This window comes from Ochotona curzoniae, unplaced genomic scaffold (assembly GCF_017591425.1).
Source record: "Ochotona curzoniae isolate NIBS_2020 unplaced genomic scaffold, NIBS_Ocur_1.0 scaffold_2587, whole genome shotgun sequence".
In the NCBI taxonomy this organism is placed as follows: Eukaryota; Metazoa; Chordata; class Mammalia; order Lagomorpha; family Ochotonidae; genus Ochotona; species Ochotona curzoniae.
The window spans coordinates 6,147,704-6,175,111 of record NW_024467096.1 but is presented as its reverse complement, the minus strand read 5'-3'; the positions used below and the strand labels follow the sequence as shown (position 1 = coordinate 6,175,111).

Here is a 27,408-nt window from a genome sequence, read left to right as displayed (position 1 = left end):
CACAAGCCCTGGGCCCAAGCCAGCGTATTCTACTCGCACTTCTCTCAACTCCGACAGTCTGAGATTTTTAGAGGGAAACAGGTTCAACTCTCAGAGACAATCCATTCTGCAAACTCAGGTTTCACCTACTGCTATTCTTACCAGGAACCTCTCTCCTGCACCTCCATCTTCTGAATGTGCACTGAAACTGCTTGCACACTCTCTTCTCCTATTCTCTTCACCCATATCACAGTAAACAATTATTTTTGTTTTTACTGTCCTTCTAGATGGATTCTGGAAGGAAATCTGGGGCAAGAATAAAATCTGGGCAGCAGAGTCGGGCACACCAATCATGGGAAGGAACACAATACAACTGTTACAAGTTACAACTGGATTAACTTTTGCTCCCTATACCAAGCAAAACACACAATTACAGTGATCATAAACAACCTCTCATTTTCCATTAGACTTTGAGTACTCTGAGGCCATGCCATCTACTTTCCTTTGGCTACATATAAGGAAATATTGAATAACCAACTAGAGGGCTCGGTGCGGTGGCACAAGTGGTTAAGGTCCTCGCGTTGCACGCCTGGGATCCCATATGGGCGCCAGTTCTATCCCGGCAGCCCCGCTTCCCATCCAGCTCCCTGCTTTGGGACCCTGCACCCGCGTGGGAGACCCAGAAGAGGCTCCTGGCTTCGGATCGGCATAGCATCAGCCGTTGCGCTCACTTAGGGAGTGACTCATTGGACGGAAGATCTTCCTCTCTGTCTCTCCTGTGTATCTGCCTTTCCAATAAAATAATAATAAAAATAAATCTTAAAAAAAAATAACCAACTAGAACATAAAAGCTTGGAATACAGAAGGGAGGGAAGAGCAGAAAAAGGTTGGTGAACATGTATGAAATTTCAATGAGATGGAACAATTCAGTTCTAGTGTTCTATACTACAGCAGAGTGAGCATAATTAACAATAATCAATTGTACAGTTCAAAAATAGGTAGATACGGCCAGTACTGTGGTATGGTACACTAAGCCTCTACCTGCAGCACCAGCATCCCTATAGCACAGATGCTTCACTTCCAATCTAGCTCTCTTGCTTATGGCCTGGGAGGGCAGCAGAGGATGGCCCAAGTCCTCAGGGCCCTGCACCCACATGGGAAAAGCTCCAGGCTCCTGCCTCTGGATCAGATCACCTCTGGCCATTGCGGACACTGGAGGAATGAACCAATGGATGGAAAAACGTCTCTTTGTCTTTCAAAAAAAAAAAAAAACTAAAACCTTTAAAACAAAATAAGTAGAAAGCAGACTTTGAAAGTTAGACTTTATCTGAAGTGACAAATAAGCTAATTGTCCCCATTTACATAGCACACATTGTATACATATCAAAATCTCATATTCTAGTCCATATATAATTACATAACCCATTTAAAAAAAAATATATCTATTTTTATTGAAAAGTCAGATATACAGAGAGGAGGAGAGACAGAGAGGAAGATCTTCCACCCGATGGTTCACGCCCCAAGTGGCCACAATGGCTGGAGTTGAGTCAATCCATACCAGGAACTTCTTCCAGGTCTCCCACGTGGGTGCAGGGTCCCAAGGCTTTGGGTTGTCCTCGACTGCTTTCCCAGTCCACAAGCAGGGAGCTGGATGGGAAGCGGGACCACGGGGTTTAGAATTAGCGCCCATATGGGATCCCGGTGCATTCAAGGTGAGGACTTTAGTTGCTAGGCAACGGCGCTGGGCCCTACATATCAATTTTTAAAAAGATATTTCACATTATTTTTCTAGTGACACTAAAATCAATAACAATAATTGAAATGGGGGTCCACACTCTGGTGTAGCAAGTGAAGCCATCACCTCAGATACCAGCATCCCATATGGGCACCACTTTGTGTCCTGGATACTCCACTTCCAATCTAGTTTCCTGTTAACGGCCTGGGAAGAACAGCAGAGGAAGACCCAAATGTATGGATACCTTAACCCATGAGGGAGATCTGAATGAGGCACTTGGCTTCACCCTGGCTCAGCATTGGCAACTCTCACATTCTGGGAAGCGAGCCAGCAGACAAAAGATCTCCTTGGTAACTCTGGCTTTTAAATAAATACATCTTTAAAAATAATAATAACTGAAGTCACTGCATAGATATAAGTTTTTAAAAAATCATACAATCCATTCCTTTCTCAATCTCCGTTTTAAGATGACATAATGGGCCCAGTGCAGTAGCCTAGCAGCTAACGTTCTCACCATGAACGCGCTGAGATCTCATATGGACACCAGCTTGTCTCCCCGTGGCCCTGCTTCCTATTCAGATCCCTGCCTGTGGCCTGGGAAGACAGTGAAGGATGGCCCAAAGCCTTGGGACCTGGCACCCACATGGGAGACCTAGACGAGGCTCCTGGATCCTGGCTTCAGATCTGCTCAGCTTTGGCCATTGCGGCTACTTGGGGAGTGAATCGGCAGATGGAGAATCTTTCTGGCTCTTTTCATCTCTATATATCTGACTTTCCAATAAAAATAAATATTTTTTTAAAAGAAAAACAAAACAAAAAAAAATTTATTTTTGAAAAGAAAGCTGACGTACTGAGAGGCCAGCATAGTAGCTAGCAGGTAAAACCCTCGGAGACAAAATCTCATGTAGGTACCAGTTTGTGTGCTGTTATACTTCTGATTCCATCCCCTGCTAATGACTTGAGAAAAGGATGGCACAAGTGCCCAGCCCCTGATACACACATGTGAGATGTGAAGAAGCTCTTGCTGCTGTCTATGACCCAGCCCAGCCCCGGACAGTGCAACCATCTGGCGAGACAACCAGTGCACACAAGATCTCTGCTTCTCTCACTCCATACTTTTCTCAATTAGCACTTTTCTATACCAAATCACTTTAAGTCACAGATCAAAATCCATAGAAAATGCTTAAGAAAGAAAAGCTATTAGGATAAAACTAAAGAGAAACAGCAATTCAGGACATAGGCAAGGAAACACAACAGCAAAATGGTGCAGGCAGCTGAAGTCAGAAACAAAGGAAGGACCCTAAGGCACCTGCTAGGCTGAAACACGTGCTAACATGGTGAAAGCAGCTAAGCAGCCGGATCTCTCTGTACAATATGGGCACACGCGTGTACACACACACACACACACACACACACACACACACACACACACAGAGCTCTCCTTCATTCCTAACTGCTGATAACAAGCTTCCATCAGGGTTTCAGCTCCTACTAGGAGCAGGAACTGAGCTAAGATGGGTCAGAAAGGCAGGACAGTGGTTCAGGGACTAGAAGGAATCAAAAAGCATGCCTAGACTCCCAACTCCTGCACAGCTCTTTCTTACACTGAAAATCACTTCTCCTAAACCTCCCTCCAAGCAGGCTTTGGGAAAAGATCGTCTATCCTATCTTTTCAACTACAAAGCTGAATGCAAGACGTCTCAACCTCAAGGCAATTCTAACTGACCTATCAACAGGGGATAGATTCAGTGAAGTGGTTAAGATATGTATGTCAACACACAAAGATCAGTGGTATTACCTATGGTAAACTGAGAAAGAAGTCAAGAAATCAATCTTATTTAAAACACAGTATCAAAAAATATCTAGGAAAATATTTGAACAAGGAGATGAAATATCTCTATAATGAAAGTGCAAAACAATAATGAAAGAAGTGAAGACTCCTCATTTTCATGGGTTAGAGGAATTAATGCTAAACTATCCATACCACCCAAAGCAGTTTACCAATCGTAAGTAATCCCTGTCAAAACACTAGCAACATTCTTCACAGAAACACAAAAGTACTCCTAGAACTCGTGCAGAACCAGAAAAGGCTGCAAATTCAAGCATGAGTAAAAGCACAAAACTAGAGGTACCAGACCACCTGATTACAAAGTATGCTACCAAATTCACAACAGCATGTAATCACAAAGATCAATGGGACAGAATAATAAAGGTTCCAGACGTAAACCCACATATTTACAGCCATAATTTTAACAAAGATGCCAAGAAAATACACCAAAGGAAGGATAGTGTCTGGGTAATAATATGCAAAATAATTAAATTAATTTGATATCTCATTATATGCTAAAAAAAAATCAACTCAAAGTGGATTAAATCTTAAATGGAAGACCACACTTGTGAAAGTACAAGAAAACACTGGGAGAGAAACCTCAGGATCTTTGTAAGGCAAAAAAAAAAAACTTTTTGCTTTTTTTTTTTTTGGAAAGACCTCAGAAGCATAAGCAAATGGACAAATAGGATTGTATTAAACTATAACACTTCTGGAAGAAACAACGAAGAGTGAAGAGACAACCTATAAAATAGGAAAAAATAAACGTAAACTTCTTGTCTGGAAAAGGGAAAAACCTATATATTATAGTAAGGCACTAAAAAACTTTAACAACAGCCAGCAATAATGGGATTTCTTGAAAAACGCAGTAGCCTCAGGTGTTCTGCTACCAAGGCAGTTTCCTGTTAATACATCTGGGAAGGCAGATGATGGCCACAGCATTAAGGCCTCTGCCACCTACGACAGAGATCCAGATGGAGGTCTTGGCTACCAGTTTCAGTCTGGTCCGGCCCTAGCAGCTGCCAAGTTTATTAACTGTAATCCCAAAAGCCTGGCCAAGAGTGTTTGAAGTAAATGATAACTAGATGTTAAAATTTAGAGAAGTAATGACAGCCAAAGTAATTTTTTTAAAAGATTTATTTTATTTTTATTGGAAAGGTGGATATACAGAGAGGAAAGACAGAGAGGAAGATCTTCCATCTGATGATTCACTCCCCAGGCGGCTGCAACGGTTAGAGCTGAGCCAATCCGAAGCCGGGATCCAGGAGCCTCTTCCAGGTCTCCCATGCGGGTACAGGGTCCCAAAGCTTTGGGGCATCCTCGACTGCTTTCCCGGGGCTGTATTTTCTTTTCTTTTTTTTTTTTTTTTAAAGATTTATTTATTTTTATTACAAAGTCAGATAAATATACAGAGAGGAGAGACACAGAAATATCTTCCATCTGATTATTCACTCCCCAAGTGATCGCAATAGCCAGTGCTGTGCCGATCCCAAGCCAGGAGCCAGGAGCTCTTCCAGTTCTTTCATACGGGTGCAGGGTCCCAAGGTTTTGGGTCATCCTTGACTGCTTTCCAGGCCACAAGCAGGGAGCTGGATGGGAAGCAGGGCTACTGGGATATGAAATACCAGTGCGTGTTCAAGGCGAGGATTTTAGTCGCTAGGCCACTGTGCCAGGCCCAGTTCCCAGTGGTTTCTAAACTACAACCTTTATACAAACAGGGGGAAAAGAGGGTTAAAATTTTGAAGAATTACTTATTTGAAACCCAAAGTTATGAAGAGGAGACGACACAGGGAGTCAGAGGTCCTATCTGCTGGTTCACTCCTCAGATGGCTCCAACAGCCAGGACTTTACCAGGTTGAAGCCCAGAAACACATGCTGCATCCATTAAGAAAAAGCTTATTCTACCATGCTACAGCACTGACGCTCACCACCACCACCACCACCACCACCACCACCCCTTTTTAAAGATTTATTTATTTTTATTGGAAAGCAGATAAACAGGCGAGACAGAGAGGAAGATCTTTCATCCAATGGCTCACTCCCTAAGCAGCCCCAACGGCCGGAGCCAAGATGGGCCAGGAGTTTCTTCTGGGTCTCCCATGCGGGTGCAGGGTCCCAAAGCTTTGGGTTATCCTTTCTGCCCTCCCAGACCACAAGCAGGGAGCTGGAAGGGAAGAGGGGCTGCCGGGACCAGAACTGACACCCATATGGGATCCTGATGCATTCAAGGAGAGGACTTTAACCACTATGCTATTGCGCCAGGCCTGTCCACCCTTTTAAAAAAAGATTCGTTTTATCTATTTGAAAGAGTTAGAGAGAGAGAGATCTTTCATTCACTGATTTATCCCAAATGACCACAAGTGCTGGGGCTGGGCCAGGTGCAAGTCAGGAACCAGAAGCTTCACTTGAGCCTCCCACATGGACAGCAGAAGTCCAAGAAGTTGGGTCATTTTCTGGTGCTTTCCGAAGACATCAGCAGGGAGCTAGATGCAACTCAAATGGGTGCAGGTGGCATATTAACCCACTTTGCCACAACAGTGATCCCAATTTCAAGCCTTCATAATTTCTGTTGGCAGCAATTTCTACAAATTTTTATTGAGTTCTATAATTTTAAATATCATACTCCTATTGTCATGTCTAATAGATCTTCCCACTTTACACTGACTTGCTACTAGATGACTTCACTCTCCAACACACGTTTGTTCATTCTCTTTTTGTGAATGATCTTTGGCTCATTGTTCCATCTTGCCCTTTATCATTTACCTCTACCCCAGTCTAAGTACATTTTTCATCTTCAGATATGCCAGAGAGCCCATCATTTCAATTAGATAAACTCAAAGACTTACATCCATGAGGTTCTTCAGTTACAATATGGCATAACACCATAACAAAAGCAAAATTAGAAATGATAAAGAAAACGCACAATATTCAACTGTCCCATGATTATATCCTGGCTACAAAGTTAAATTTACTAAGATTGGATTTTTCATTAATACTAACAAATTCAAAGTTTCACTGTCCTAATTCAATGTACATTAAGTAATATTATATATATATATATATTTAAGAATTATTTTATCGGAAAGGCAGGTCTACAGAGAGAAGAAGACAGGGAAAGATCCTCCACCTGCTGGCCCACTCCCCAGGTGACCACAATGGTTGGAGTTGAGCTGATCCAAAGCCAGAAGAGAGGAGCCAGGAGCTTCCGTGTCTCACACGTGGGTGCAGGTCCTTGGTCTTTGGGCTGTCCTCTACTGCTTTCTCAGGCCACAAAGCAGGGATGTGCATGGGAAGTGGAGCAGCAGGAACACAAACCAGTGCCCACATGGGATCCTGGTTGCATATAAGGGTAGGATTTAGCCACTAAACTATCTCACTGGGCCCTTAATATTATATGCAAAGCATCATTATTCTTATTTGGGCTTATCCATATAAATTTAATGATCAAAAATGTTCTCTCCACTTATACTGAGTATCATCTGTCAGAGAAATATTATGCTTAATATGACTAAATAAATGAACTTTTTACCCTTACCCTAAAATCCAAAAACCTATGAAAATAAAAAAATTCTTCCCTTGTGGGCCTGGCACACTGGCTCAATTACCTAATCTTCTGCCCTTAAGTACCAGGATCCCATATAGGTGCCAGTTCATGTCCTTGCTGCTCCCTGCCTGTGGCCTGGGAAAGCAGTCGAGGACAGCCCAAAGTCTTGGGACTCTAAGGCTGGACACACGTGGAAGACCCAGAGAAACTTCCTGGCTCCTGGCTTCGCATCAGCTCAGCTCCAACTGTTGTGGCCACTTGAGGAGTAAACCAACAGGTAGAATATCTTTCTCTGCCTCTACTCTGTTAAAAAAAAAATCTGCCTTTCCAATAAATAAATCAATCTCTAAGAAAAAAAAATTTCCCTTAAAAATAGTCACTAAGTTGCAGAAGACTGTTAGGTCTTCATATCATTTTGTATCACCAAATCAGTGGTTCTTACCAATTCTTCATTTAAACATTTTTAATTTTTTTATTTTGGTGCCGGCATTGTAGCATAGCCAATTTAAGTACTGCATATAATGTCAACTGTTCTACTTCAGATCCAGCTCCCTGCTAATGTGCCTGAGAAAGCTGAACATGACCCATGTACTTGGTCCCTTGCTGCCCAGGAATCCTGGGCCCCTGGATTCAGCCTGGCCTGGCCACAGTGGCTGTAATCCTTTGGCTGTGAACCAGAGGATGGAAGATCTCTTTCTCTTCCTTATGTCATCCTTTCAACAATAAACAAGCAATTCTTATACTTTACTACATTAATTTGAAAGGTAGAGAGACAGAAAGAAAAGGATAAGGGGAAGACACTCAAATTTCATCTGGGTCTCCTACAGTGGTAGGGAGCCCAGCATCTGCTGTCTCTTAATGTCTGCATTAGCAGGCAGCTGGGAAAATGGGCACTCTGATAAAGGATACAGGTGCCCAGTAATGCCTTATTAATTGTTGTGCTCAACATCACCACTGCCTCAGACAGAATACATGACAGTACAGAATACATGACAAGCAAATAGTATCACTACTCAAAGGTGAGAAAACTCTTCATTTCCAATTCCAAAACGTGGCTGGCTCCAAGGGATTTGCAATGGGACTGTGGAATCTACACATCACCACTATTAAAACAGCACATACACATATATCCCCACCACGTGCTGGTGGCAACTATGATGGTTGGAAAGTGGCCCTGCTTGGCAAGTGCCTGTGGTGGCATGGCAAGTGCTCTGTCCCCTTACCCCGAGACCTTTAAAAAAACAAACAAATCAATCACAGAATAAGCAACTCCGCTATCTTGTACAGTTAACACAGAGCTGGTATTAACCAGGCCCAGGGGTTCCTCCCAGCCAATGGTTGCTTTTCTCACAGCAGTGCAACACTTGCCTAGATATACAAGGCAACCTAGGCTGCTGCCTGCAGCTGGGGACAAAAACAGTTTTCTTTACAAAGTCCCCAGCCTTAGATATCTGTTAACAGCAACACAAAATAGACTACAGCAATCACAAATCTCATCTCAATATCAGGAAGAAACATGTTCGATGGCCAACAATTTTATAGTACTAGTCTTTCATCATGACGCCTGTATATCACCATCAGCTGTTTCCTAGGATCCGCCTTACTGCCATCAGCTAAAAAGACATCAACAATGCTGGTACACAACAATCCATCAATTCTTAGACTCTTGAAACAAGAGACATTAACCTTTTTCTGTGCCTGAGAATATGGAGATGATTTTATTCCTCGGCTTTTTTTCTTCTGGAACAGAGGGCAAAGGCTTCAAGCTGTGATTGGCTGACAAAGGGTCTTTGCCTCCAGTGCTAAAAATGGTGCTGCTCATTCGCACTGGAGGTGCTGGAGGCTTGTCTTCCAGTTCCCCGTTATCAGACATGGTTCAGAGTTAAGAAATGGCCTGGAAAAGAGGGGAAAAAACAATTAATAATAAGGTAAAAAATAAAAACAACTGTATGGATAGGCACAAAGTAAAAATATCTATATCCTGGGGCCAGCACTGTAACACAGCGAGTCAAGTCACTGCCTGTGGGCACTGCTTCATGTCCTAGCTGCTTCACTCTCAATCCATCCCTCCACTAAGAGCCTGAGGAAAGCAGCACACACATGCTAGTGCAAGTGACTGGACCTATGCCATCCCCGTGGAAGACCCGGATGGAGCTCTTGGCTTCAACCTAGCCCAGTCTTGGCCTCTGCATCCATGTGGAGATTAAACCACTTGATGTTAAGATCTCTTTCTGTAATTCCTCCAAAGAAAATAGACAAATCTCTATTTTTAAAAATATTTTCTCATTTTTTAAAGCAGATTTTACAGAGAGATAGAGAAGATCTTCCATTGCTGGTTCATTCCCCAAAAGGCCACAAGGGCCAGAGCCGAGTTGATCCAAAGCTGGAATCCAGGAGCTCCATCCTGGTTTCCCTCATAGGTGCAGAGGCCCAAAAGCTTGGGTCAACCTTTGCTGCTTTCCCAGGCTGTAAGCGGAGAGCTGGATTGGAAATAGAGCAGCGAGGACAAGAACTAGCATCCATGTAGATGCCAGCACCACAGAGTCGAGGATTCACTTCCTTGTCACTACTGCAAACACTGCAGGGGTGGGGAGGTTTTTCTGCCATATGGATATTTATAACATCATTCATGGGCCCAAAATTATCAACTTAAAAATTAGCCAGCTATACATGCACTGAATTTTGAATTCTGTCTATGGTCTTTTAATTTTTTTTTAAAGATTTATTTTATTTTTTTATTGCAAAGTCAGATACACAGAGGAAGCTGCACCAATCTGTAACCCAGAGCCGGCCAGTGTTGCGCCAATCCGAAGCCAGGAGTCAGAAGCTATATCTATATGTCTGTATCTATGTATCTATATCTGCATCTGTATCTATATCTATACCTATAAAGATTTATGTATCTAGATATCTATATCTATATATAGATATATAGAGAGGAGGAGAAGAGACACAGAGAAATATCTTCTGTCTGATGATTCACTCTCCAAGTAGGCACAACGGCTGGTACTACACTGATTCGAAGTCAGGAGCCAGGACCTCTTCCAGGTGTCCCACATGGTTGTAGGGTCCCAAGGCTCTGGACCATCCATAACTGTTTTCCCAGGCCACAAGCAGAGAGCTGGATGGGAAGTGGGGCTGTCAGGATTAGAACCAGCACCATATGGGATCACAGCACATTCAAGGCGAGGACTTTAGCCTCTAGGCTACTGCGCCAGGCCCAAAACTGACATCTTTTAATTCGATGTTAGGAAACAACACATTTATCACACTGAACAAGATTATGACTGTAACTGAATCCTGATTTAATAATATTAAAGGATTTAACTAAAAAAAATACATAGACAATGAAAAGGATAATAACTGCATTTTGAGAATATTAAAAATAAATTTCTATTTTATTGAATTTGAATACTAGCACCTATAGGAAAGTAGGTATAATTCCAGAAGACCTGGACTGATGGAGAGATGTCCTGCCTAATTACACTCTGCGTTCTACAGCTTTGTTTTACTTGCTGATGCACTACTTTGGTATGTCTTATCTCTCAAAATGCAAATATTTTTCAGCCTACAGAAGCGGAAGAAGAAAAGGTTAAAGAGGAAAAATGCAATTTCTGGGGTTAACTGCTTGGAAAAACAACCAGGAAAGAAAAATAAAGAAGATGCCTATCTGTCTGTAAAAGAACAAAGACTGGTCCAGGAGAGAAAGGGTGGTGCAGAAGACACAGCATAGGCCATCCTCCCACGAGCGGGATAGTTTTCCCCACCCTGCTTCCTTCTTACTGTTGGCTGTTTGCAAATGCAGGTCATTGCCAGGGTACACATTATCACATGGAACCTACATTGCTACATACAGAAAAGTTTGGTAAAGACATTGCAATGATTAATTCATGAATTGGTAAATCAAGACAGGATTCAGGTCTTAATCTGACCACAACACTAAGGCACACAGATTAGCACTGTCACAAAACAGTCAAGGCACAATAATCACTTAGTGAAAAACTGACTACAAATTCTAACCTGACAATTCATTCATAGATAGAAAAAGTCTATAAATTGTCAATGCACCTTCAATTTAAAAAAAAAAAAAAAAAAAAAAACCTTGTGCTGTGAGCCCCGCACATTAGTCTAGCGGCTAAAGCCCTCACCTTCCACACATCGGGATCCCATATGGGTGCCAGTTCCAATCCCAGCAGCCCCGCTTCCTATTTAACTTGTTGCTTGTGGCCTGGGAAAGCAGTCAGGAATGGCTCTATGCCTTGGGACCCTGCACATGCGTGGGAGACCCAGAAGAGGTTCCGGGTTCCAGGTTTCGGACTGGCTTAGCTCCAGCTGTTGCAACCGCTTAGGGAGTGAATGGAAGATCTTCCTCTTCGTCTCTTCCTTGTATATCTTACTTAGCAATAAATAAATCTTAAAAAAAATAATAAATAAAACATGAGGTGCATGCTTTCCAGATTTGTGGCTAACATTACAGGTTGTGGAATCCAACTGCTTTGGCTAAAATCCTGTCTCTAACACTTTCTTAAGATTGCAACCTTGGACTACGTATTTAACAGTGTCTCATTGTTCCTTGGTGGGTTCCAGGCCAGAGACAGGACAAAGTGTAGAGCATTCTGTAGTATCAGAAGGTACAGAAAAACTTCAAACAAAGGCATGTCAGAGGGATCAGCAAAAGCTTTCTGAAAGGCCAATGTTGAACCAAAGTTGAAAGTGTTTCGTTAGAAACAAAATTAGTATAGCATTAGATTATAAACCAAATATAAAGTAAAAATACATCTTCCATATTGATACAATAAATAAATACATAAATGTGCAGATGAAGGGATACATCTATCTCAGAAGAATCCCAAATTCATGTATGCAGACATATTTCCCCCTAAGATCTTAAGCTTAATTTCTACCTCCCCTCTTAAAAACAGGCTAAACTTTGGGACTCAATCTCAAAGAACAGATGATGGAAAATGAAAAATGACTCTGCAGTTAAAAGAATCTGGCAATCACAGCATCAATCAAGTGACCAGTCCACATCACTTGGCCCTCAGTGACGGCAAGCATACTTCTGTGGCGTTCTCCCTAAAAAGACAGTACTCAAGTGTAATCATGAGCAAAACACCAAATCCAACTGAGGGATGCTGTATACAACTGAGAACTAGCAAATGTCCCCAAACTGCCAAGAACATAAAAAACAAAGAAAGACTGAGAAACTGACATGTATCAGAGAAGAGACTAGTGTACATGCAACATAGTACTCTAGGCTAGTCTCAAACAGGAAAAATAAAAGTGACCAGATACTGCAAGGAAAGAAGGGAATAGGAAAACAATAGCCTCACCCACTCTCCTCTAGCCCTTGACCCTTTGCACCCTAATCAAATATGTAAAAATTATCAAAGATAAAATACAATTAAAAAAAAGCAAAAATCCTGGTAAAATCCAAGTAAAACCAAGGATCTAATGAACATTAACATACCACTATCAGCTTCTTTGCTTTGCAATGCATATCACATTTATGTGAGATACAGTAAGGAAGCTGGGTGACAGGTAAATATAGCTAGGAAATTTGTTTTTGCAACTTGTCTGTAAATCTCAAGTTATCCTAAATCTTTTAAAAAGTTTTTGAAAAAAAAAACAGAAGTTTCTCAAGAGTTAAACATAAAGCTCCCATAGGAATTAGCATTTCTACCTCAGGTGTATAGCAACAAAACTGAAAATATTCACACAAAAACTTGTAGGGAAATGTCCACATACACAGTCCTAGTAGCCAGACCACAAACAGCCCCAATACGCACCAACTGAAGCTGCAAAGTGGACACACAAAGCGGACATTCCATCCAACAGAATATTGTTCAGCCACACAAAAGGAGTGACATACTGACAAACAGGATGCTATGGGTGAGCCCTGAAAGATTAGTTGAAGAAAAGCCAGGCACAAAACGCTGTAACGGATTGAGTCCACTGAGACAAAATGCCCGGAACAGGCTAATCCACAGAGATAGAAAGTTCAGTTCATAAAAATGTTGATTAGTGTTTGCCAGAGACTGAGGAAAATGAAATGGGACTACCAGTGAGCACTGAGTGTCTATGGGAGGAATGGAAATGCTCTAAAGTCAAGTCAGCAGTGATGCCTGCACAACTCAAAGATACTAAAACTACTCAACTGTGTACTTTAAAATGGTAAACTGTAGGCTCTGTGCAACTGTATCTCTACAAAAAAGTGAGGAGCAGGCCCTGGGGCAGAGCATGCCAAACCACCACCTGGGATGCCTGCATCCAAATCAAGAATGCTGGTTCAGGTCCCAACTACTCCACTTCTGACCCAGTTTCCTGCTAATGCATCCTGGCAGACAGCAGATGATGTCTTCAGTGCCCACACGTCTGCCACACAAGAGATCCAGAAGTTCCAGGCTCCTAGCTTCAGCTTGGTCTAGCCTTGCCGTTGGAGGAATTTGTAAAACGAACAACAAAATAAACATTAAAAAAATAAAGCCAGCTTAAAAAGATTAAAAGATGTAGGGGCGGGCAACATGGTACTTACAGTAGGTTAAGCCACCACCTGTACCACTCACATCCCATATGGGATCTGGCTCACATCTCCGCTCCTCTACTTCTGACCCAGCTCCTGGCTAATGGCCTGGGAAAAGTGGAAGAAGATGGTCCAAGTGTTTGAGCCCCTGCCACTCATCTGAAGACCTGTACTGGAGGTTCCTGACTCCTGCTTTGTCCTTGCCCGGCCATGGCCACAACAGCCATTTGAAACAGAGAATAGAAGATTGATATGCATATTTCAAATAAATTTTTGGAGATTCTAACTGCTGATTCACTTTCCAAACTGCTCCAACAGTTGGGCTGTCCAGGCCAAACCCAGAAGCCAGGAACTCCAACCTGTTCTCTCAGGCAAGGATAACAGTGGCACAAATCCTTGATTCATATTCTGCTGATTTCCCAAGCACCACAGCAGGAAGTTGGATTACGAGCAGAGTGGTTGCAATCAGACCAGCACTCCCATAAGGATGCTGGCATCCCAATAAGCAGCTTAACCCACACGCCCTCTACTGCTCTTTTTGATGGAAGGATGAGCATACTAACAAGTTGACACCTCTTTTTAAAAACATATTTATTCACTGCTATTTCTCTGAAAAGCAGGGAAAATGCTCTGAGAGCAAGTGGGGAGGGAGATATTTTCCATCTACAGGTTCACACCTCAAATGTCCACAACAGCAAGAGAACAGTTAGGCAAAAGCCAACAGCCTGGAACTCAACCAGTCTCTAACACAGGTGGCAGGAATCTAAGTACTTGAACCATTACCTACTATACCAGATAATTCAGCAGGAAACTGGATCAATATCTCATACTCCATTATGGGATGAAAAAATCCTCAGTGGCAGTCTAACCTGCTCCATCACAATGCTCACCTCTAAACCAACACAAACTGATATAAAGCAATGGCAGGTATGTCCTTTACCAACCTGTTCTAAACTCATGTATACTGATGTCAGTTTCTTCAAAGGAGTGGTTTTCAAAACATTTTTTCCCTGAGATTAATTTTATGCTCTTTTAAAAAATGATTTATTTATTTATTATTGGAAAGTCAGATAGAGAAGATAGACAAAGATCTTCCACTGATTTACTCCCCAAGTGACAGCAATGACTGGAGCTGAGCCAATCTGAAGCCAGGAGCCTCTTCCAGGTCTCCCATGCAGGTTCAGGGTCCCAAGGCTTTGGGCCACCCTTGACTGCTTTCCCAGGCCACAAGCAGAGAGCTGGATGGGAAGCAGAGCTGTTGGGATTAGAACCGGCACCCATATTAGATCCCAATGTATGCAAGGCAGGACTTTAGTTACTAGGCTACTGTGCCTGGCCCTCATTTCTCTGTGTATGTGTGTTTAAAATTTATTCACTTTATTGCAGATGCAGATCAGATTTACAGAGAAAGAAGAAAAATGGCCAAACACTGGAGCTGAGCCAATTCTAAGCTAGGAGCCAGGGCCTCCTTCTTGATCTCCTACATGAGTGCAGGGTACCCAAGGAGCTGGGTGGTCATCTACTACGTCCCCAGTTCATAAGCAGGGAGCTGGATAGACTTGAACCAGCACCCATATAGGATCCCAACACTTGAAAAGTGAGGATTTAGCTATTGGGCCACTGCACCAGGCCCTCATTCTTATTATTTACACAAATTTTATATACTACATATTGTTGAGGATCTACCAATTTTTTGACGGTTATATTTATTATAAGAACTTTTAAAAAGTTATGTAAGCAATTGATTTAAAATAAACCTTTAAAATATAACAATTTAAAATATTTAAAGTGTGCTCCATTTCCATTTGAAAGGCAGACAGAGACAGAGAAGGAGGGAAAGTCAAGAGAGAGTGTGAGATGGGGGGGTATCTCCATCCACTGGTGTACACTTCAAAGGCCAACAGAGCCAGGGCTGAGCTGGGTCAGAGCCAGCACCCAGAACCCACGCCCTGGGGCCAGCATGTGCCGACTCCAGAATATGGACAGGAGCTGGCGTGCAAACTGAACACTTTGATATTGGATACAGGCATTCCAGGTGCTGTCAATCAGTGTGACCAGTGTCTGCTCCCTAAGTAATATATTTATGTAAAAAATGATTATTTTCTAAACCAAATAAATTGAGCCAGAAAACTGGCATTATTTTGTATTTCTGCAATTCTTTAATATCTGCCTCAAGTAGATGACAGCTAGGTCCTAAAATCTACTTTTGCATTTAATATGTTATACTGCTACATTAGTTTATGAAAAGAATTTATCTCACACAGATATGTAGCTAAATTATTTGAACAGCTTTTAAATAACTATGAATAGTCTCTGATATTACACCAAACTCAACTGTTTTAGAGTTGACTGTGCAATCTGAATCCACAGGAATCAATTTCTTTATACCATTAAATTTAATCATACATTAAATCTAATAGTTTCTCTTGAACTTTGAATGCTGTTTTACCCATGTTTAAATGTTATGATTTACTAGGTTTTGAAGATATTCCAAGTGTCAACATGTCATGCTAAAAAAAAAAAAAAACTCCACTAATCTCATCATGAAATCTCAAGAAGGAATCTCATGAAACTCACAATACAAATAAAAATTTTCTGAAATTCTAGTTTTCACTTCAAAGCATAAATCTTATGGATATTTTTTAAAATGTTCACTCCTGGGACTAGCATTTTTGTACAATGAGTTGGTATCCCATCAGTGCCAGCAGGAATTTCAGCTGTTCCACTTCTGAGCCAGCTCCCTCCACGCTAATGTATCTAGGTTGATGATGGTCCAAGTCCTTGGGTGACCAGGATCGAATTCTATTCTCCAGATTTGGGCCTGGGCCAGCCCTGGCCATTGCAGCTATTTAGGAAATGAACTAGCCTATGGAAGCACTCTAATTCTGCCTTTCAAATAAATTAGTAAATAAACCTTCTTAAGAATGTTTAGGTCCTCTCTGTATATATCAGCCTTTCCAATAAAAATAAATAAATCTTTAAAAACCAAGAAAAGAAAAAAAAAAAAAAAAGAATGTTTAGGGACCAGCACCGTGGCCTAGCTAAAGTCCTCACCTTGAACACGCCCGGGATCCCATATAAGCGCCAGTTCTAATGCCGGCAGCTCCACTTCCCATCCAGCTCCCTGACTGTGGCCTGGGAAAGCAGTCGAGGAGGGCCCAAAGCCTTGGGACCCTGTACCCGTGCGGGATACAGAAGTTCCTGGCTCCTGGCTAAGGATCGGCATAGCATCGGCCGTTGCACTCACTTGGGGAGTGAATCATCGGATGGAAGATCTTCCTCTCTGTCTCTCCTCCTCTCTGTATATCTGACTTTCCAATAAATAAACAAATCTTAAAAAAAAAAAAAAAAAGAATATTTATTCTGGGCCTGGCGCCATGGCCTAGCCGCTAAAGTCCTCCCCTTAAACTCACTAGGATCCCATATGGGCACCGGTTCTAATCCCAGCAGCCCGCTTCCCATTCAGCTCCCTGCTTGTGGCCTGGGAAAGCAGTCGAGGACAGTACAAACCCTTGGGACTCCGCACCCATGTGGGAGACCTGAAGAAGTTCCTGGCTCCTGGCTTCAGATCGATGCAGCACCAGCTATTGCAGTCACTTGAGGAGTGAATCACCAGACAGAAGATCTTCTATATCTCTCCTTCTCTATATATCTGACTTTGCAATAAAAATAATAATTTTTTTTAAAAAAAGGTTTATTCCATTATTTATTTGAAAAATAGACAGATGGGGGCAAGGAAAGACATCTACACACTTGTCCATTCCCCATTTGCCTGCAACAGCTGGGTCAGAGTCAGGAGCCAGTAATCCCACCTAGGTCGTTCACAAGGGTGTCAGGGACTCAGGCACTTGGGTGCTGTCTCCCAGGCGCATTAGCAGAAATGCTGGATCCGAAGGCAGAGGTGGGACTTGGCCCAAGCACTGTAGCAACAAAGGGATAGGGGCTTTCAAATCAGTGGCACAGCCAGTTACATCAAACACGCTCCCCCAATCTTTTTTTTTTTTTAATGTGGGGCAGGTACTGGTACAGCAGTTAACTTGTCTCTTGGTACACCATGGTATAGGTCGAGGTGTCAAAGCAATTCTGCTTCTGCTCTAGCTTCCTGTTAATCCACAGCTCAACAAGCAGCAGGAGATGATTCAAGTGGCTGAGTCAGCCTCACAGGAGACCTGTACTGAATCAGGAGCTCCTGGCTTTGGCCTGGCCCAATCCCAATACTGCAGGGATTTAGAAAGTGAATCACCAAACAGAAAACCTCCTTCCATCTCTCATTCTTTCTGCCTTTCAAAAAAAATTTCAAAATGTTTTTGTAAGAATCAATTCCAACATTATATTCTATTTTGGGAAAATGTCCGCAAAATATCTAAATGTGAGCAGCTAAAATCTGTGAGCTAGTTGTTCTTTCAAGTAAAACTGGTGATCTATCAAATAAAGAGCCGATTTAGCTCACTTGCAAAAGTGTTTATAAGATGATTTGGCAAGCAGAAATGCTGAGTACTTCCCATTTCCACTACACAGAATACTTGCACAGTGAACTCAAAAACAGACATAAAATAAGAGCAATCTAGGGCCGGCATCATGGGGCAGCACAATAAGCCTTAGCCTGCAGTGTTGGTGGTTCATATCTGGGCTGTTCCACTTCCCATCCAGCTCCCTGATGGCCTGGGAAGTGGTCCAGCATGTAAGTAAGAAAAAGAAGAGCATGAGATTAAAAGCTATAAGGAAACTTGAATTCTGATCTTGGTTTTGTTAATGATTAAATCTGTATAATTTGAGACAAACTGCCTTTTTTGTGGATTGCTTCTTTCCAATATAAAAGAAGATAGGTGAATTCCAATTCCTTAGAATGTCAATACTTTCTGAATTTACACAGGTTCAATTGATGAGGGATTGTTTTGAGCAGGGAAAGACCTGATGACTTTACACAGCTGTTGACAGAGTCTCAGTGGCAGTCACCTGCAGCCCCAGTCACTCGATTCTGTGTGTTGGGCCAGGGAGATGGAGCAGCTGCTGCTTTTTAAATGTACTTTTTGGAAATGGCACAGCTCCCAGGCCTGGCATTGTGAAGATGATGCTTGCAACACCAGCATTGCATATCGGCACCAATTTGAGTCCTGGCTGCTCCACTTTCCATCCAGCTCCCTGCTTGTGGCCTGGGAAAGGCAGCAGAAGATGACCCGAGTGCTTCTTGGGTTCCTGTCACCATGTGGAAAACCCACAAGAAGTTCCTGGCTGCTGGCTTCAGTTTGGCCCAGCCCTGGTCTTTGTAGACATTTGATGAGTGAGTTAGTGACTAGAAAATTTACTTCTCTTCCTCCCTCTCCTTCCAGAAAGACAAAGAGGGGAGTGGGAGTAGGGGTGGGGGAGAGGCATAGAGAGGGAACAGTTTGGGCCATTATCTGCTGCTTTCTCAGGCGCTTTAGTGGAGAGTCAGATCGTAAGTGGAGCAGCCAGGACTTGAAGCAGCATTCACATGGAATGCTGGTCTCTAAAGAAAAATGAAGAATGGAGCAACACCTATGCAAAAAACGATTCTGATCTTTGGTACATAAGGCCACATAAAACATAAGAAAGCCAGAGGTTCTAGCCCTTCAGTAGCAGGTTGTGGGCGGCTGCCAAGGAAGGCATAGCCAGACAGAGTAACATGCGTTCCTTTTAGTTAACTTTATGTGACTATTAAACATCCTAGAAGATCCTTAGGTAGCCTGTTAGAGCTTTTGGCTTGCTCTGCACTGCAGCTGAAGACACAGAATCAGAAAAACCCGAGATGAAGTGAGAAAGTCTTCAGCCAAGCTGCGGCATCCTTGTTCACGAAGGAATGTGCATGTGCTTAGTAAGGTCTAGCCACTTCTTGGGCATATTATTTGTAACTGCTATCATATTTGTCAAGTTGAGTAATTTCACTGGGGACATGTATGACTCATGTGTTTAAATTTGGGCATTGTTTTAGTAGCTATTGCTGAAACAATTTGGAATTCCTTGAAAAACAGCCATTGTCAATTCTGTGTGTTCACCATAAAATAAGAGTAGACTGAATTAGTGAAGGAAAATTAAAGTATTTGCACAGTATATTGAACAGAAGACAAATTAGGAGATGTAAAATATAAGGAAAAACTTGTGAAAGCTACTGTGTAGCATCATTTATGATACTGTACTGAAGAGCAGTATGGCGAATACTTTTTCATGTATATGAATATTCAACCACGTTACATACTGAGTCAATTTTTGCACCTTAGCTTGAAAATCTAGCTATTGACCACCTTTTCCTACGTTAAAATGTGAAATATAGGATGAACTAAATGTTAGTCTTCCACTATCTAACTAAAAAGAAACTGGGGACATGTGGATGAAGTACAGAGGTGGGTGCATTTTAACAATCTCACTGTGCGGTCTGTCACATTGTGGTTTTGTGATGTCAAAACTTTCAGAATCCAAGTGATTATTTGCCTTTTATACTGTATTAATAGTGCAAAAGCAATAGTGGGTTCAGTACTTACTGTGATACAAATTGGATGACCATGTACTTGCTTTTTTTTCTTTACCCCAGAGAGCAGGTGTTCAGCCTAATTATTAGGTTAAGATGCAGCAACATCCCACGTCAGAGTGCCTAAGTTTGATTCTATTCATGATAAAAACTTAATTTATCCTATATATTGTTCTACCATTACCCAAAAATCACTTTATTAAAAAAAAAAAAGAGCAAACGATTACTGTCTTCTAATTTTCAACTATACTTTTTGCTACTTTTCAACAAAAAAACAAGTAGGCAAAACACAAAGTGTGCCCAAAACATACTGTACTGTTCTAACAGGCTCATTGTTTAACAGTGACACGACTCAAACAATTACTCAATTGTCTACTGAAGGAGACCAGGGTAGCTCACTGCACAGCAAAAATGAAAAAATTAGCAGTGTCTGGAGCCAATCAGTCCAGTTGATGGAAATTACTGTATTTATTACAATTTTTAGTAGGATCAATACAGTATCCCAGGTACAAGCCATATAGACATAAAGAAATGATATTTAGTATCATACGAGTATATGGACAACACCACTTAACCATACTATAACCACGTATAACAAGGAGTAAGGGGCTCAACATCAGTGACCCTGAGCTCCTCTCCTCAAAACAAGCCAGAAATGCCTTTGAGAGCAAACACATCAATGAAAATGTCCCCAGATCACCTGAAAATGACAACAGAGCATAAGCAAGAGTCACAAATCAGAAATCTTACTGGATGACTAATTATAACATCAGGCCCATAACCAGCAAAGCCAGCAAGAGAAACAAGAAAGGAAAAGAGACGTAAAAAATACAACCAGGGAACTAGAAAAAAGAGAAGAAAAAGAAATTTTTAAACTCAAACAAATGAAACACTGGGTACTACAAAATCCTAAAGCACATGCGTGGATCAGTAAAAAAAAAAAAAAAAAAAAAAAAGGGGTATGATTCCACAGAGCCCAAAACAGAGTGAAACTTACGGAGCCATTTAATAACCTAGTTATTTGTCAGGGATTTTGACTAAAGACCTGATAGCTGTCACAGGACACGGATGAGAAAACCCAAAATCTATCTAAGCCACAATTTTAATAGCAGTCTCTCTTACACCAGGCTAAGACCTAAAGGGTTATACTCTCCTATCAGGAAAATGAGTAACACCCTGCTTCTGAACAGAATGGACAAGAAAACCCAAATGGTGAAGGCAAGGCCAGGCCTTCACACCCATCAGCACACGAGAGCCAGATCAGGGCATCGGTTTGGTCAGGGTTCTAGAGGGTCACCCTGACCAGCCAACTGCACTTACGGATGAGCGCGAGAACAGGGGTTGCGGGCAGGCTGGGACAGGCTGCTATACCCACCGACCACAGGAAAGCTAGGCCTGGAGGCAAGCCAGTTGAAGGGCCAGGCTGTAACACAAACAGGCACACACAAAACCTGGAATCGGGGGCATGCCTACTAGGGAATCTTAGGGGTATCCCTAACTAGGCTGCTGGCGCACACAAGAGCTGGGACTGTGGACCAACCTGCTGGGGATTCTTAGTGATCTGCCCAAGTAGGCCACTGCACCTGCTGGTATGAGCAGAAGCCAAGGCTGGGGGTGGGCCAGGCCACACAGCTATATCTGCTGGTGTACAGGAGAGCTGAGATAAGATAATGGACTGGTAGGTGTTCTTAGGGGCTTCCCCAATGAGGCCTCCACACTCACTCTTACATATGAGGACTGGAACCGGGGGTGGGCCAGGCTGGGTACCATATCTGCTACCACACAAAAGGAATCAACCTGGTGGGCTAGTTTCTGTTTTTGTTTGCCTTTTTAAAAAGATTATTTTTATTTCAAAGGCAGATTCACAGAGAGCAGAGGCAAAAGGATTTTCCAATCAATTACTCACTCACCAAATGCCTACAAATGGTCAGAGCTGAGCTGATCTGAAGCCAGGAGCCTTCTCTGGATCTCCCATACAGCTGCAGGATCCTAAGACTTTGGACCACCCTCCTCTGCTTTCCTAGGCCATAAGCAGAGTGAGGGAAGTGGAGCAGCTGAGACATGAACGGTTCCTATACTGTACGGCAGTGTTTGCAAGCTAAGGAGTAGCCAGTTGAGCCATCTCGTTGGCCCCCTGGTGGGAGTTTTTAAGGAGCTCCCCCACTGGACCATTGCAACCAATCCCCAACCTCAGGGAACATCACATCGATGCATGGTTGAGCCTTCGAGCCCATGTTGCAGGACTGGGGCACCTTTATTACTGACTCCAATGCAAGGATGAACATACCCAAATGCACACAAAGGACGAGACAGCCAGCTCCTCTAGGTCACTTCATCAAAGGGTGGAGGGAAGGAAGGTTGAACTACACTTCCGGCCAAGTTCTACAGCAAGCACCTGGGTCTATGGATACACTGAGACGGTGGACATGGACATCAAACAAGTCTTAGAAGGAATTTCCCATCTTTGGTATAACAAAGGCAACAACTTCACAGAACAAATACCACTCAAGTAACACCCTCAGAACATTCTTTCCCTAAGATGACAACAGACCATCCCTATCCCTGGCACTGACAGCAAAAAGTGGCACACCATATCCCCACACCAGCAGACATGGGAAGGAAAATGGAAACATTTCTCTCACCCACCACCCCCTACCATCCTCCCTTCTCCATCAGTGTACCTGGGTCTGTACCCCCCACCTTTGTAATAAGCATTGATTCTTTTTAAAAAATCTAAGAATTGGCAAAGTTAAGCATCTAACCTACAAAATACAAGCAAAATTAACACAAAGAATGCAGGGATGAAAGAGGTAAGCAGCAGCAAGTGTTGAATAAAACACTAACACACAATAGAGAAGACAAAGCTAAAAACTATTAGACAAAACCTGTAAGGCCTCTGTCAAAATTAACCAAAAGTGCACAAACTAACACTGACAGTGAAAATCAGTTGTGATGACACTTAGCGGGAGGACGCAAGTATCAAGTGTTCTGCAAAGTCCTCTCACTCAAGCATCCCACCCTGCACTGATTTTTACTTAAAAAATAATTATCCAAACCTCCTGTACAGTTCTATCTCACAACAGATATTTTTAGTTTCCACATACATTGAAATTTTCAGATATGCAACCACCAGATAAGCCAAGAGGAGACTGTAATTTGTTTTGCTCAGACTTTACCATGAAGTTTACTCATCATTTAGATAGTCACTTAGTGGGCGCACTGGCCAAGTCACCAACAGAGGTGCCCACGTAACTGGCTGTACTGTGTCCAATCTACGTACAGACACGAACCTTAATTATTTCATAGTGACCTTCTGTGTAGCTGCAACCAAGGTTTACTATCAAAACAGGCTTTTCATCATAGCTTTCATCTTTTTTTTTTCTATTACACTAAGAGTTGGATATTGATTTCCCCTTGAACTTCCGTAAGGACAGGTTTGATCATCTGATTTTCATTTCATATAAAAGCAACATAAAAATGCCTTAAAGTATAGACTATGCTTTTTGACTCAAGATATCTTATTTGTAGGATCTATTCCAAAGATACATTGGCAAAAATATAGACATATACGTTAGGCTGTTATTGTAGCATTATCAGTCAAAAAGAAAAAAAAAAAAAAGAAAAACCACCCCAAAAGTGATTCAAACAGCCATGGACACTGGTCTGGACTGGCTGAGTTAGCACTAGAATATCACATATTAAACTACTGTCAAATAATACAATAAAATTAAAAACGTCACTCTATTCACTACCATGGGTGCTTCAACAAATTTTTATCTGAATTTAGTATTTTTCTCCAGCATTCTGCTATATTAGAATTAGCAAATAAAAGTCATTAACTGCAACTAAGACTGTTTACAGGAACTGCCACGGTGGTGTAGCCAGTAAAGTTACTGCCTGCAATGCTGGTTCCCACATGGGAGACTTGGAATAAGCTCCTGGCTGCTGCTTGGTCTAGCCCTGGCTGTTGCAGCCATCTGTGGAGTGAGCCAGCACTCGGAAGATCCATGTGTAAACGCCATCTCCCTTTACCCCGTCCCTCTATAACTTTGCCTTTCCAGCAAGCAAATGTATGTGCTTTTAAAAATCTGTGTGTGCTTGAGCAAGAACCTCAGAGCATGCCCTACATCCGGGACCTGGGGAGGGTGGGAAATTGGGTGGGCCTTCTCCCTTTAAACATGAAGGTAACAATATGGAAAACATACTAGTATTATCCACTTTCCTGTAGCCCTTGAACCTTCTTACTCTAATTAACTATGTAAAGATTGTCAAAATAAGATTTTATATATTAAAAAAAAAATCTGTGTGTGAAGTTTAATTGTATAACTGTTTAAGCTTTTCAGATAAACAATGGTGGACATTGTTTTGGCTCCCTTTAGGTGATTTTCCAATAAAAATAATTAATTAAGAAAAAAAGAACCTGCTGCACTGATGAAAATTTTACTTGTCTGCACTGTCTAGTACAACTGCCACAATTAAATAACAATTATGACCACCCACAGATCCACAGTTTACAGTTTCTTCCTGTTTCTGTTTAAGATCTACATATATTGATTTGAACAGTAGAGACAGAGAGGGAGAGAATGACCTTCTATCTGCTGGTTTACTCCCCAAATATCTACAAGGTCACAGCTGGGTCAGGCAATATCCAGGAGTTTCTTCTAAATTTCCCATGAGGATAAGGGGTTATCTTCACTGCTTTCCCAGGCATGTTAACAAGACCTGAATTGTAAGTGGAGCAGGGCCTGGGACCATAACCTAGCAGCTAAAGTTCTCACTGTGCATGCACCAGGATCCCATAAAGTCCCAGTTCGTTTTCTGGCTGCTCTACTTCCCATCCTGCTCCCTGCTTGTGGGTCTGGGAAAGCAGTGGAGAACGACCCAAAGCCTTGGGACCCTGCACCTGCATGAGAGACCCAGAAGAAACTCTTGGCTCCTAATTTTTGATTGGGTCAGCTCCGACTGTTGTGGCCCCTTGGGGAGTGAACAAGTAGATAGAAGTTCTTCCTCTTTTTCTCCTTCTGTCCGTACATTTGCCTTTCTAATAAAAATAAATCAATCTTTTCTTAAAAAAAAGTGGAGAAGTTGGGGCTTCACGGCACCCATATGGGATACACAGACAGAGGCTTAATGTGCAACGCAGACCACAGATGGATTTCTAAGGTACAACATTCCGACAAAAATCTTTCTGGGGCTGGCATTTGGCACAAAGGTTAAGATGCTGCTTGGGATACCCATATCCCCATTGCCTGGCACCTCCCTCAACCCAGCATCCTGCTAATACAAACACCCTGGGAGGCACAAGTGATGACTCAAGTGCTTGGTTTCCTCCCATCCACATTGGAGATTCCCACTGAGATCTGGGGTCCTGGCTTTGCCTTGGCCCTGTCCCAGCTGTAGTAGGCATCTGGGAAATGAACCAGCACATGAATCAGTCTCTCTGCTTTTCACATAAAAAGTAAAAAATGTCTAGAAAAAGGAAAATAGTGTTATCTTCAACATCAAAGAATGTCTTTAAAAATACTATTCCCAAGCCCGGTGGCATGGCCTAGCCGCTAAAGTCCTTGCCTTGAATGCGCCAGGATCCCATATGGGCACCAGTTCTAATCCCAGCGGCTCCACTTCCCATCCAGCTCCCTGTTTGTGGCCTGGGAAAGCAGTCAAGGATGGCCCAAGGCTTTGGGACCCTGCACCTGTGTGGGAGACCTGGAAGGAGGTTCCTGGTTTCTGGCTTCAGATCGGCACAGCTCCGGCCGTTGCGCTCACTTGAGGAGTGAATCATCGAACGGGAGATCTTCCTCTCTGTCTCTCCTCCTCTCTGTATATCTGACTTTGTAATAAAAATAAATAAATCTTAAAAGAAATACTATTCCGTTTACTGTTATAACCCAATATGATCTCTACTCCTTCCTGGAGCTCAAACAGCACTTAATAACCACTCACTGTTTCTCAATTCCAAATTCGCCCCGCACCCTTTTCTCATCCCCCTCTCTTTTGAAGTTTTATACTTGTGCATCATCTTTTTTTTCCCATTTTTTAATTTTGTTTTTGACAATCTTTACATAGTTAATTAGGACACAAAAGTTCAAGGCGCTCTCTTTTTTTAAAGATTTATTTATTTCTATTACAAAGTAAGATATACAGAGAGAAAGCTCTTCCATCCACTGATTCACTCCCCAAATGAGTGCAACAGCCAGAGCTGAACCAATCCAAAGCCAGGAGTCTCTTCCAGGTCTCCCATGTGGGCGCAGGGTCCCAAAGCGTTGGGCCGTCCTTGACTGCTTTCCCAGGCTACAAGCAGAGAGTTGGATGGGAAGCAGAGCCACCAGGACTAGAACCGGCAGCCATATGGGATCCTGGCATGCAAGGCGAGGACTTTAGCTGCTGGGGTACTGCGCCAGGCCCCTCATCCATTTTACCTTTAAAGAATCTGGGACCTTTGGGTAATTTTCCTTTGTCAGATAGCACAATACTAATCTTTGTCAGTAGAGGGAGCTACAGAGACTTTAAAGCCAAAGTTCTGCTTCCTGGTCCAGCTTTGTTCCTGGAACCCTGAAGGTGAGGTGATTCAGCCAGTGTTGGAATCCTAAGCAACCGGCATGACTGAACCTACCAGAACCATGTTCCAGCAGCCAGCAACTTCCCTTCCAGACACCCTTACTAGGCACTTTTGTGTGATGCTAACAATCTACCTCTGAACAATTACTACGGCACTCTAAGGCAAAGGAGTCAGGCAGTTTGGGCCAGCAGAACCACAAAATGGTAGAGACCTCCTGCTTCTCAATGATCCGCAGTAATGTTGTATCCAATGGGGTCTGGATCTCGGACCTGAGAGAAGAGAGGGTTCGTCCCCGGGGACTCAGTCTCAACCTACAGCAGGCCAGCACTCTGGCGCAGCAGATACTGGAGGCCAGAATGCTGATGCACCAGATAAACTACCACCTGCAATGATGGCACCACACAAGAGCACCAGTTCAAGTCCCAGTTACTCCACTTCCAACCAGGCTCCCTACAATGGCCTGGAGAAAAGCACCAGCAGATGGCCCAAATACCTGGGCCCCTGCCCCCACTTGGGAGACCTGGATGAAGTTCCTGGCTTTGGGCCTGGCCACCCCTTGCCACTGTAGCCACCTGGGGAATGAATTGAGGATGGAAGATCTTTGTCTCTCCATCTCTATAACTCTTTCAAATAAAAAAGTCTCAGCCTACGGGGGGAAGAAGGGAGGCCCTTTCCCAGGCACTCCCAGCTCAGCCGGGGCGCCTTTCCATGTGCTCCACCCCAGCCCCAGGAGCAGCTGCTCCTCGCTTTTGCTAT

General features: G+C 42.7%; 1 protein-coding gene across 1 annotated transcript in view; it reads right to left on the bottom strand.

The window, feature by feature from the left end:
* Nucleotides 1–27,408, bottom strand: part of PAK2 (p21 (RAC1) activated kinase 2) — a 70,346-nt gene that overhangs the window by 30,986 nt on the left and 11,952 nt on the right. Inside the window, exon 2 of the mRNA XM_041003011.1 lies at nucleotides 8,773–8,980. Coding sequence (XP_040858945.1) covers nucleotides 8,773–8,959 — 187 coding nt within the window. The 5' untranslated portion in view covers nucleotides 8,960–8,980. The remainder of the gene's footprint in view (nucleotides 1–8,772; nucleotides 8,981–27,408) is intronic.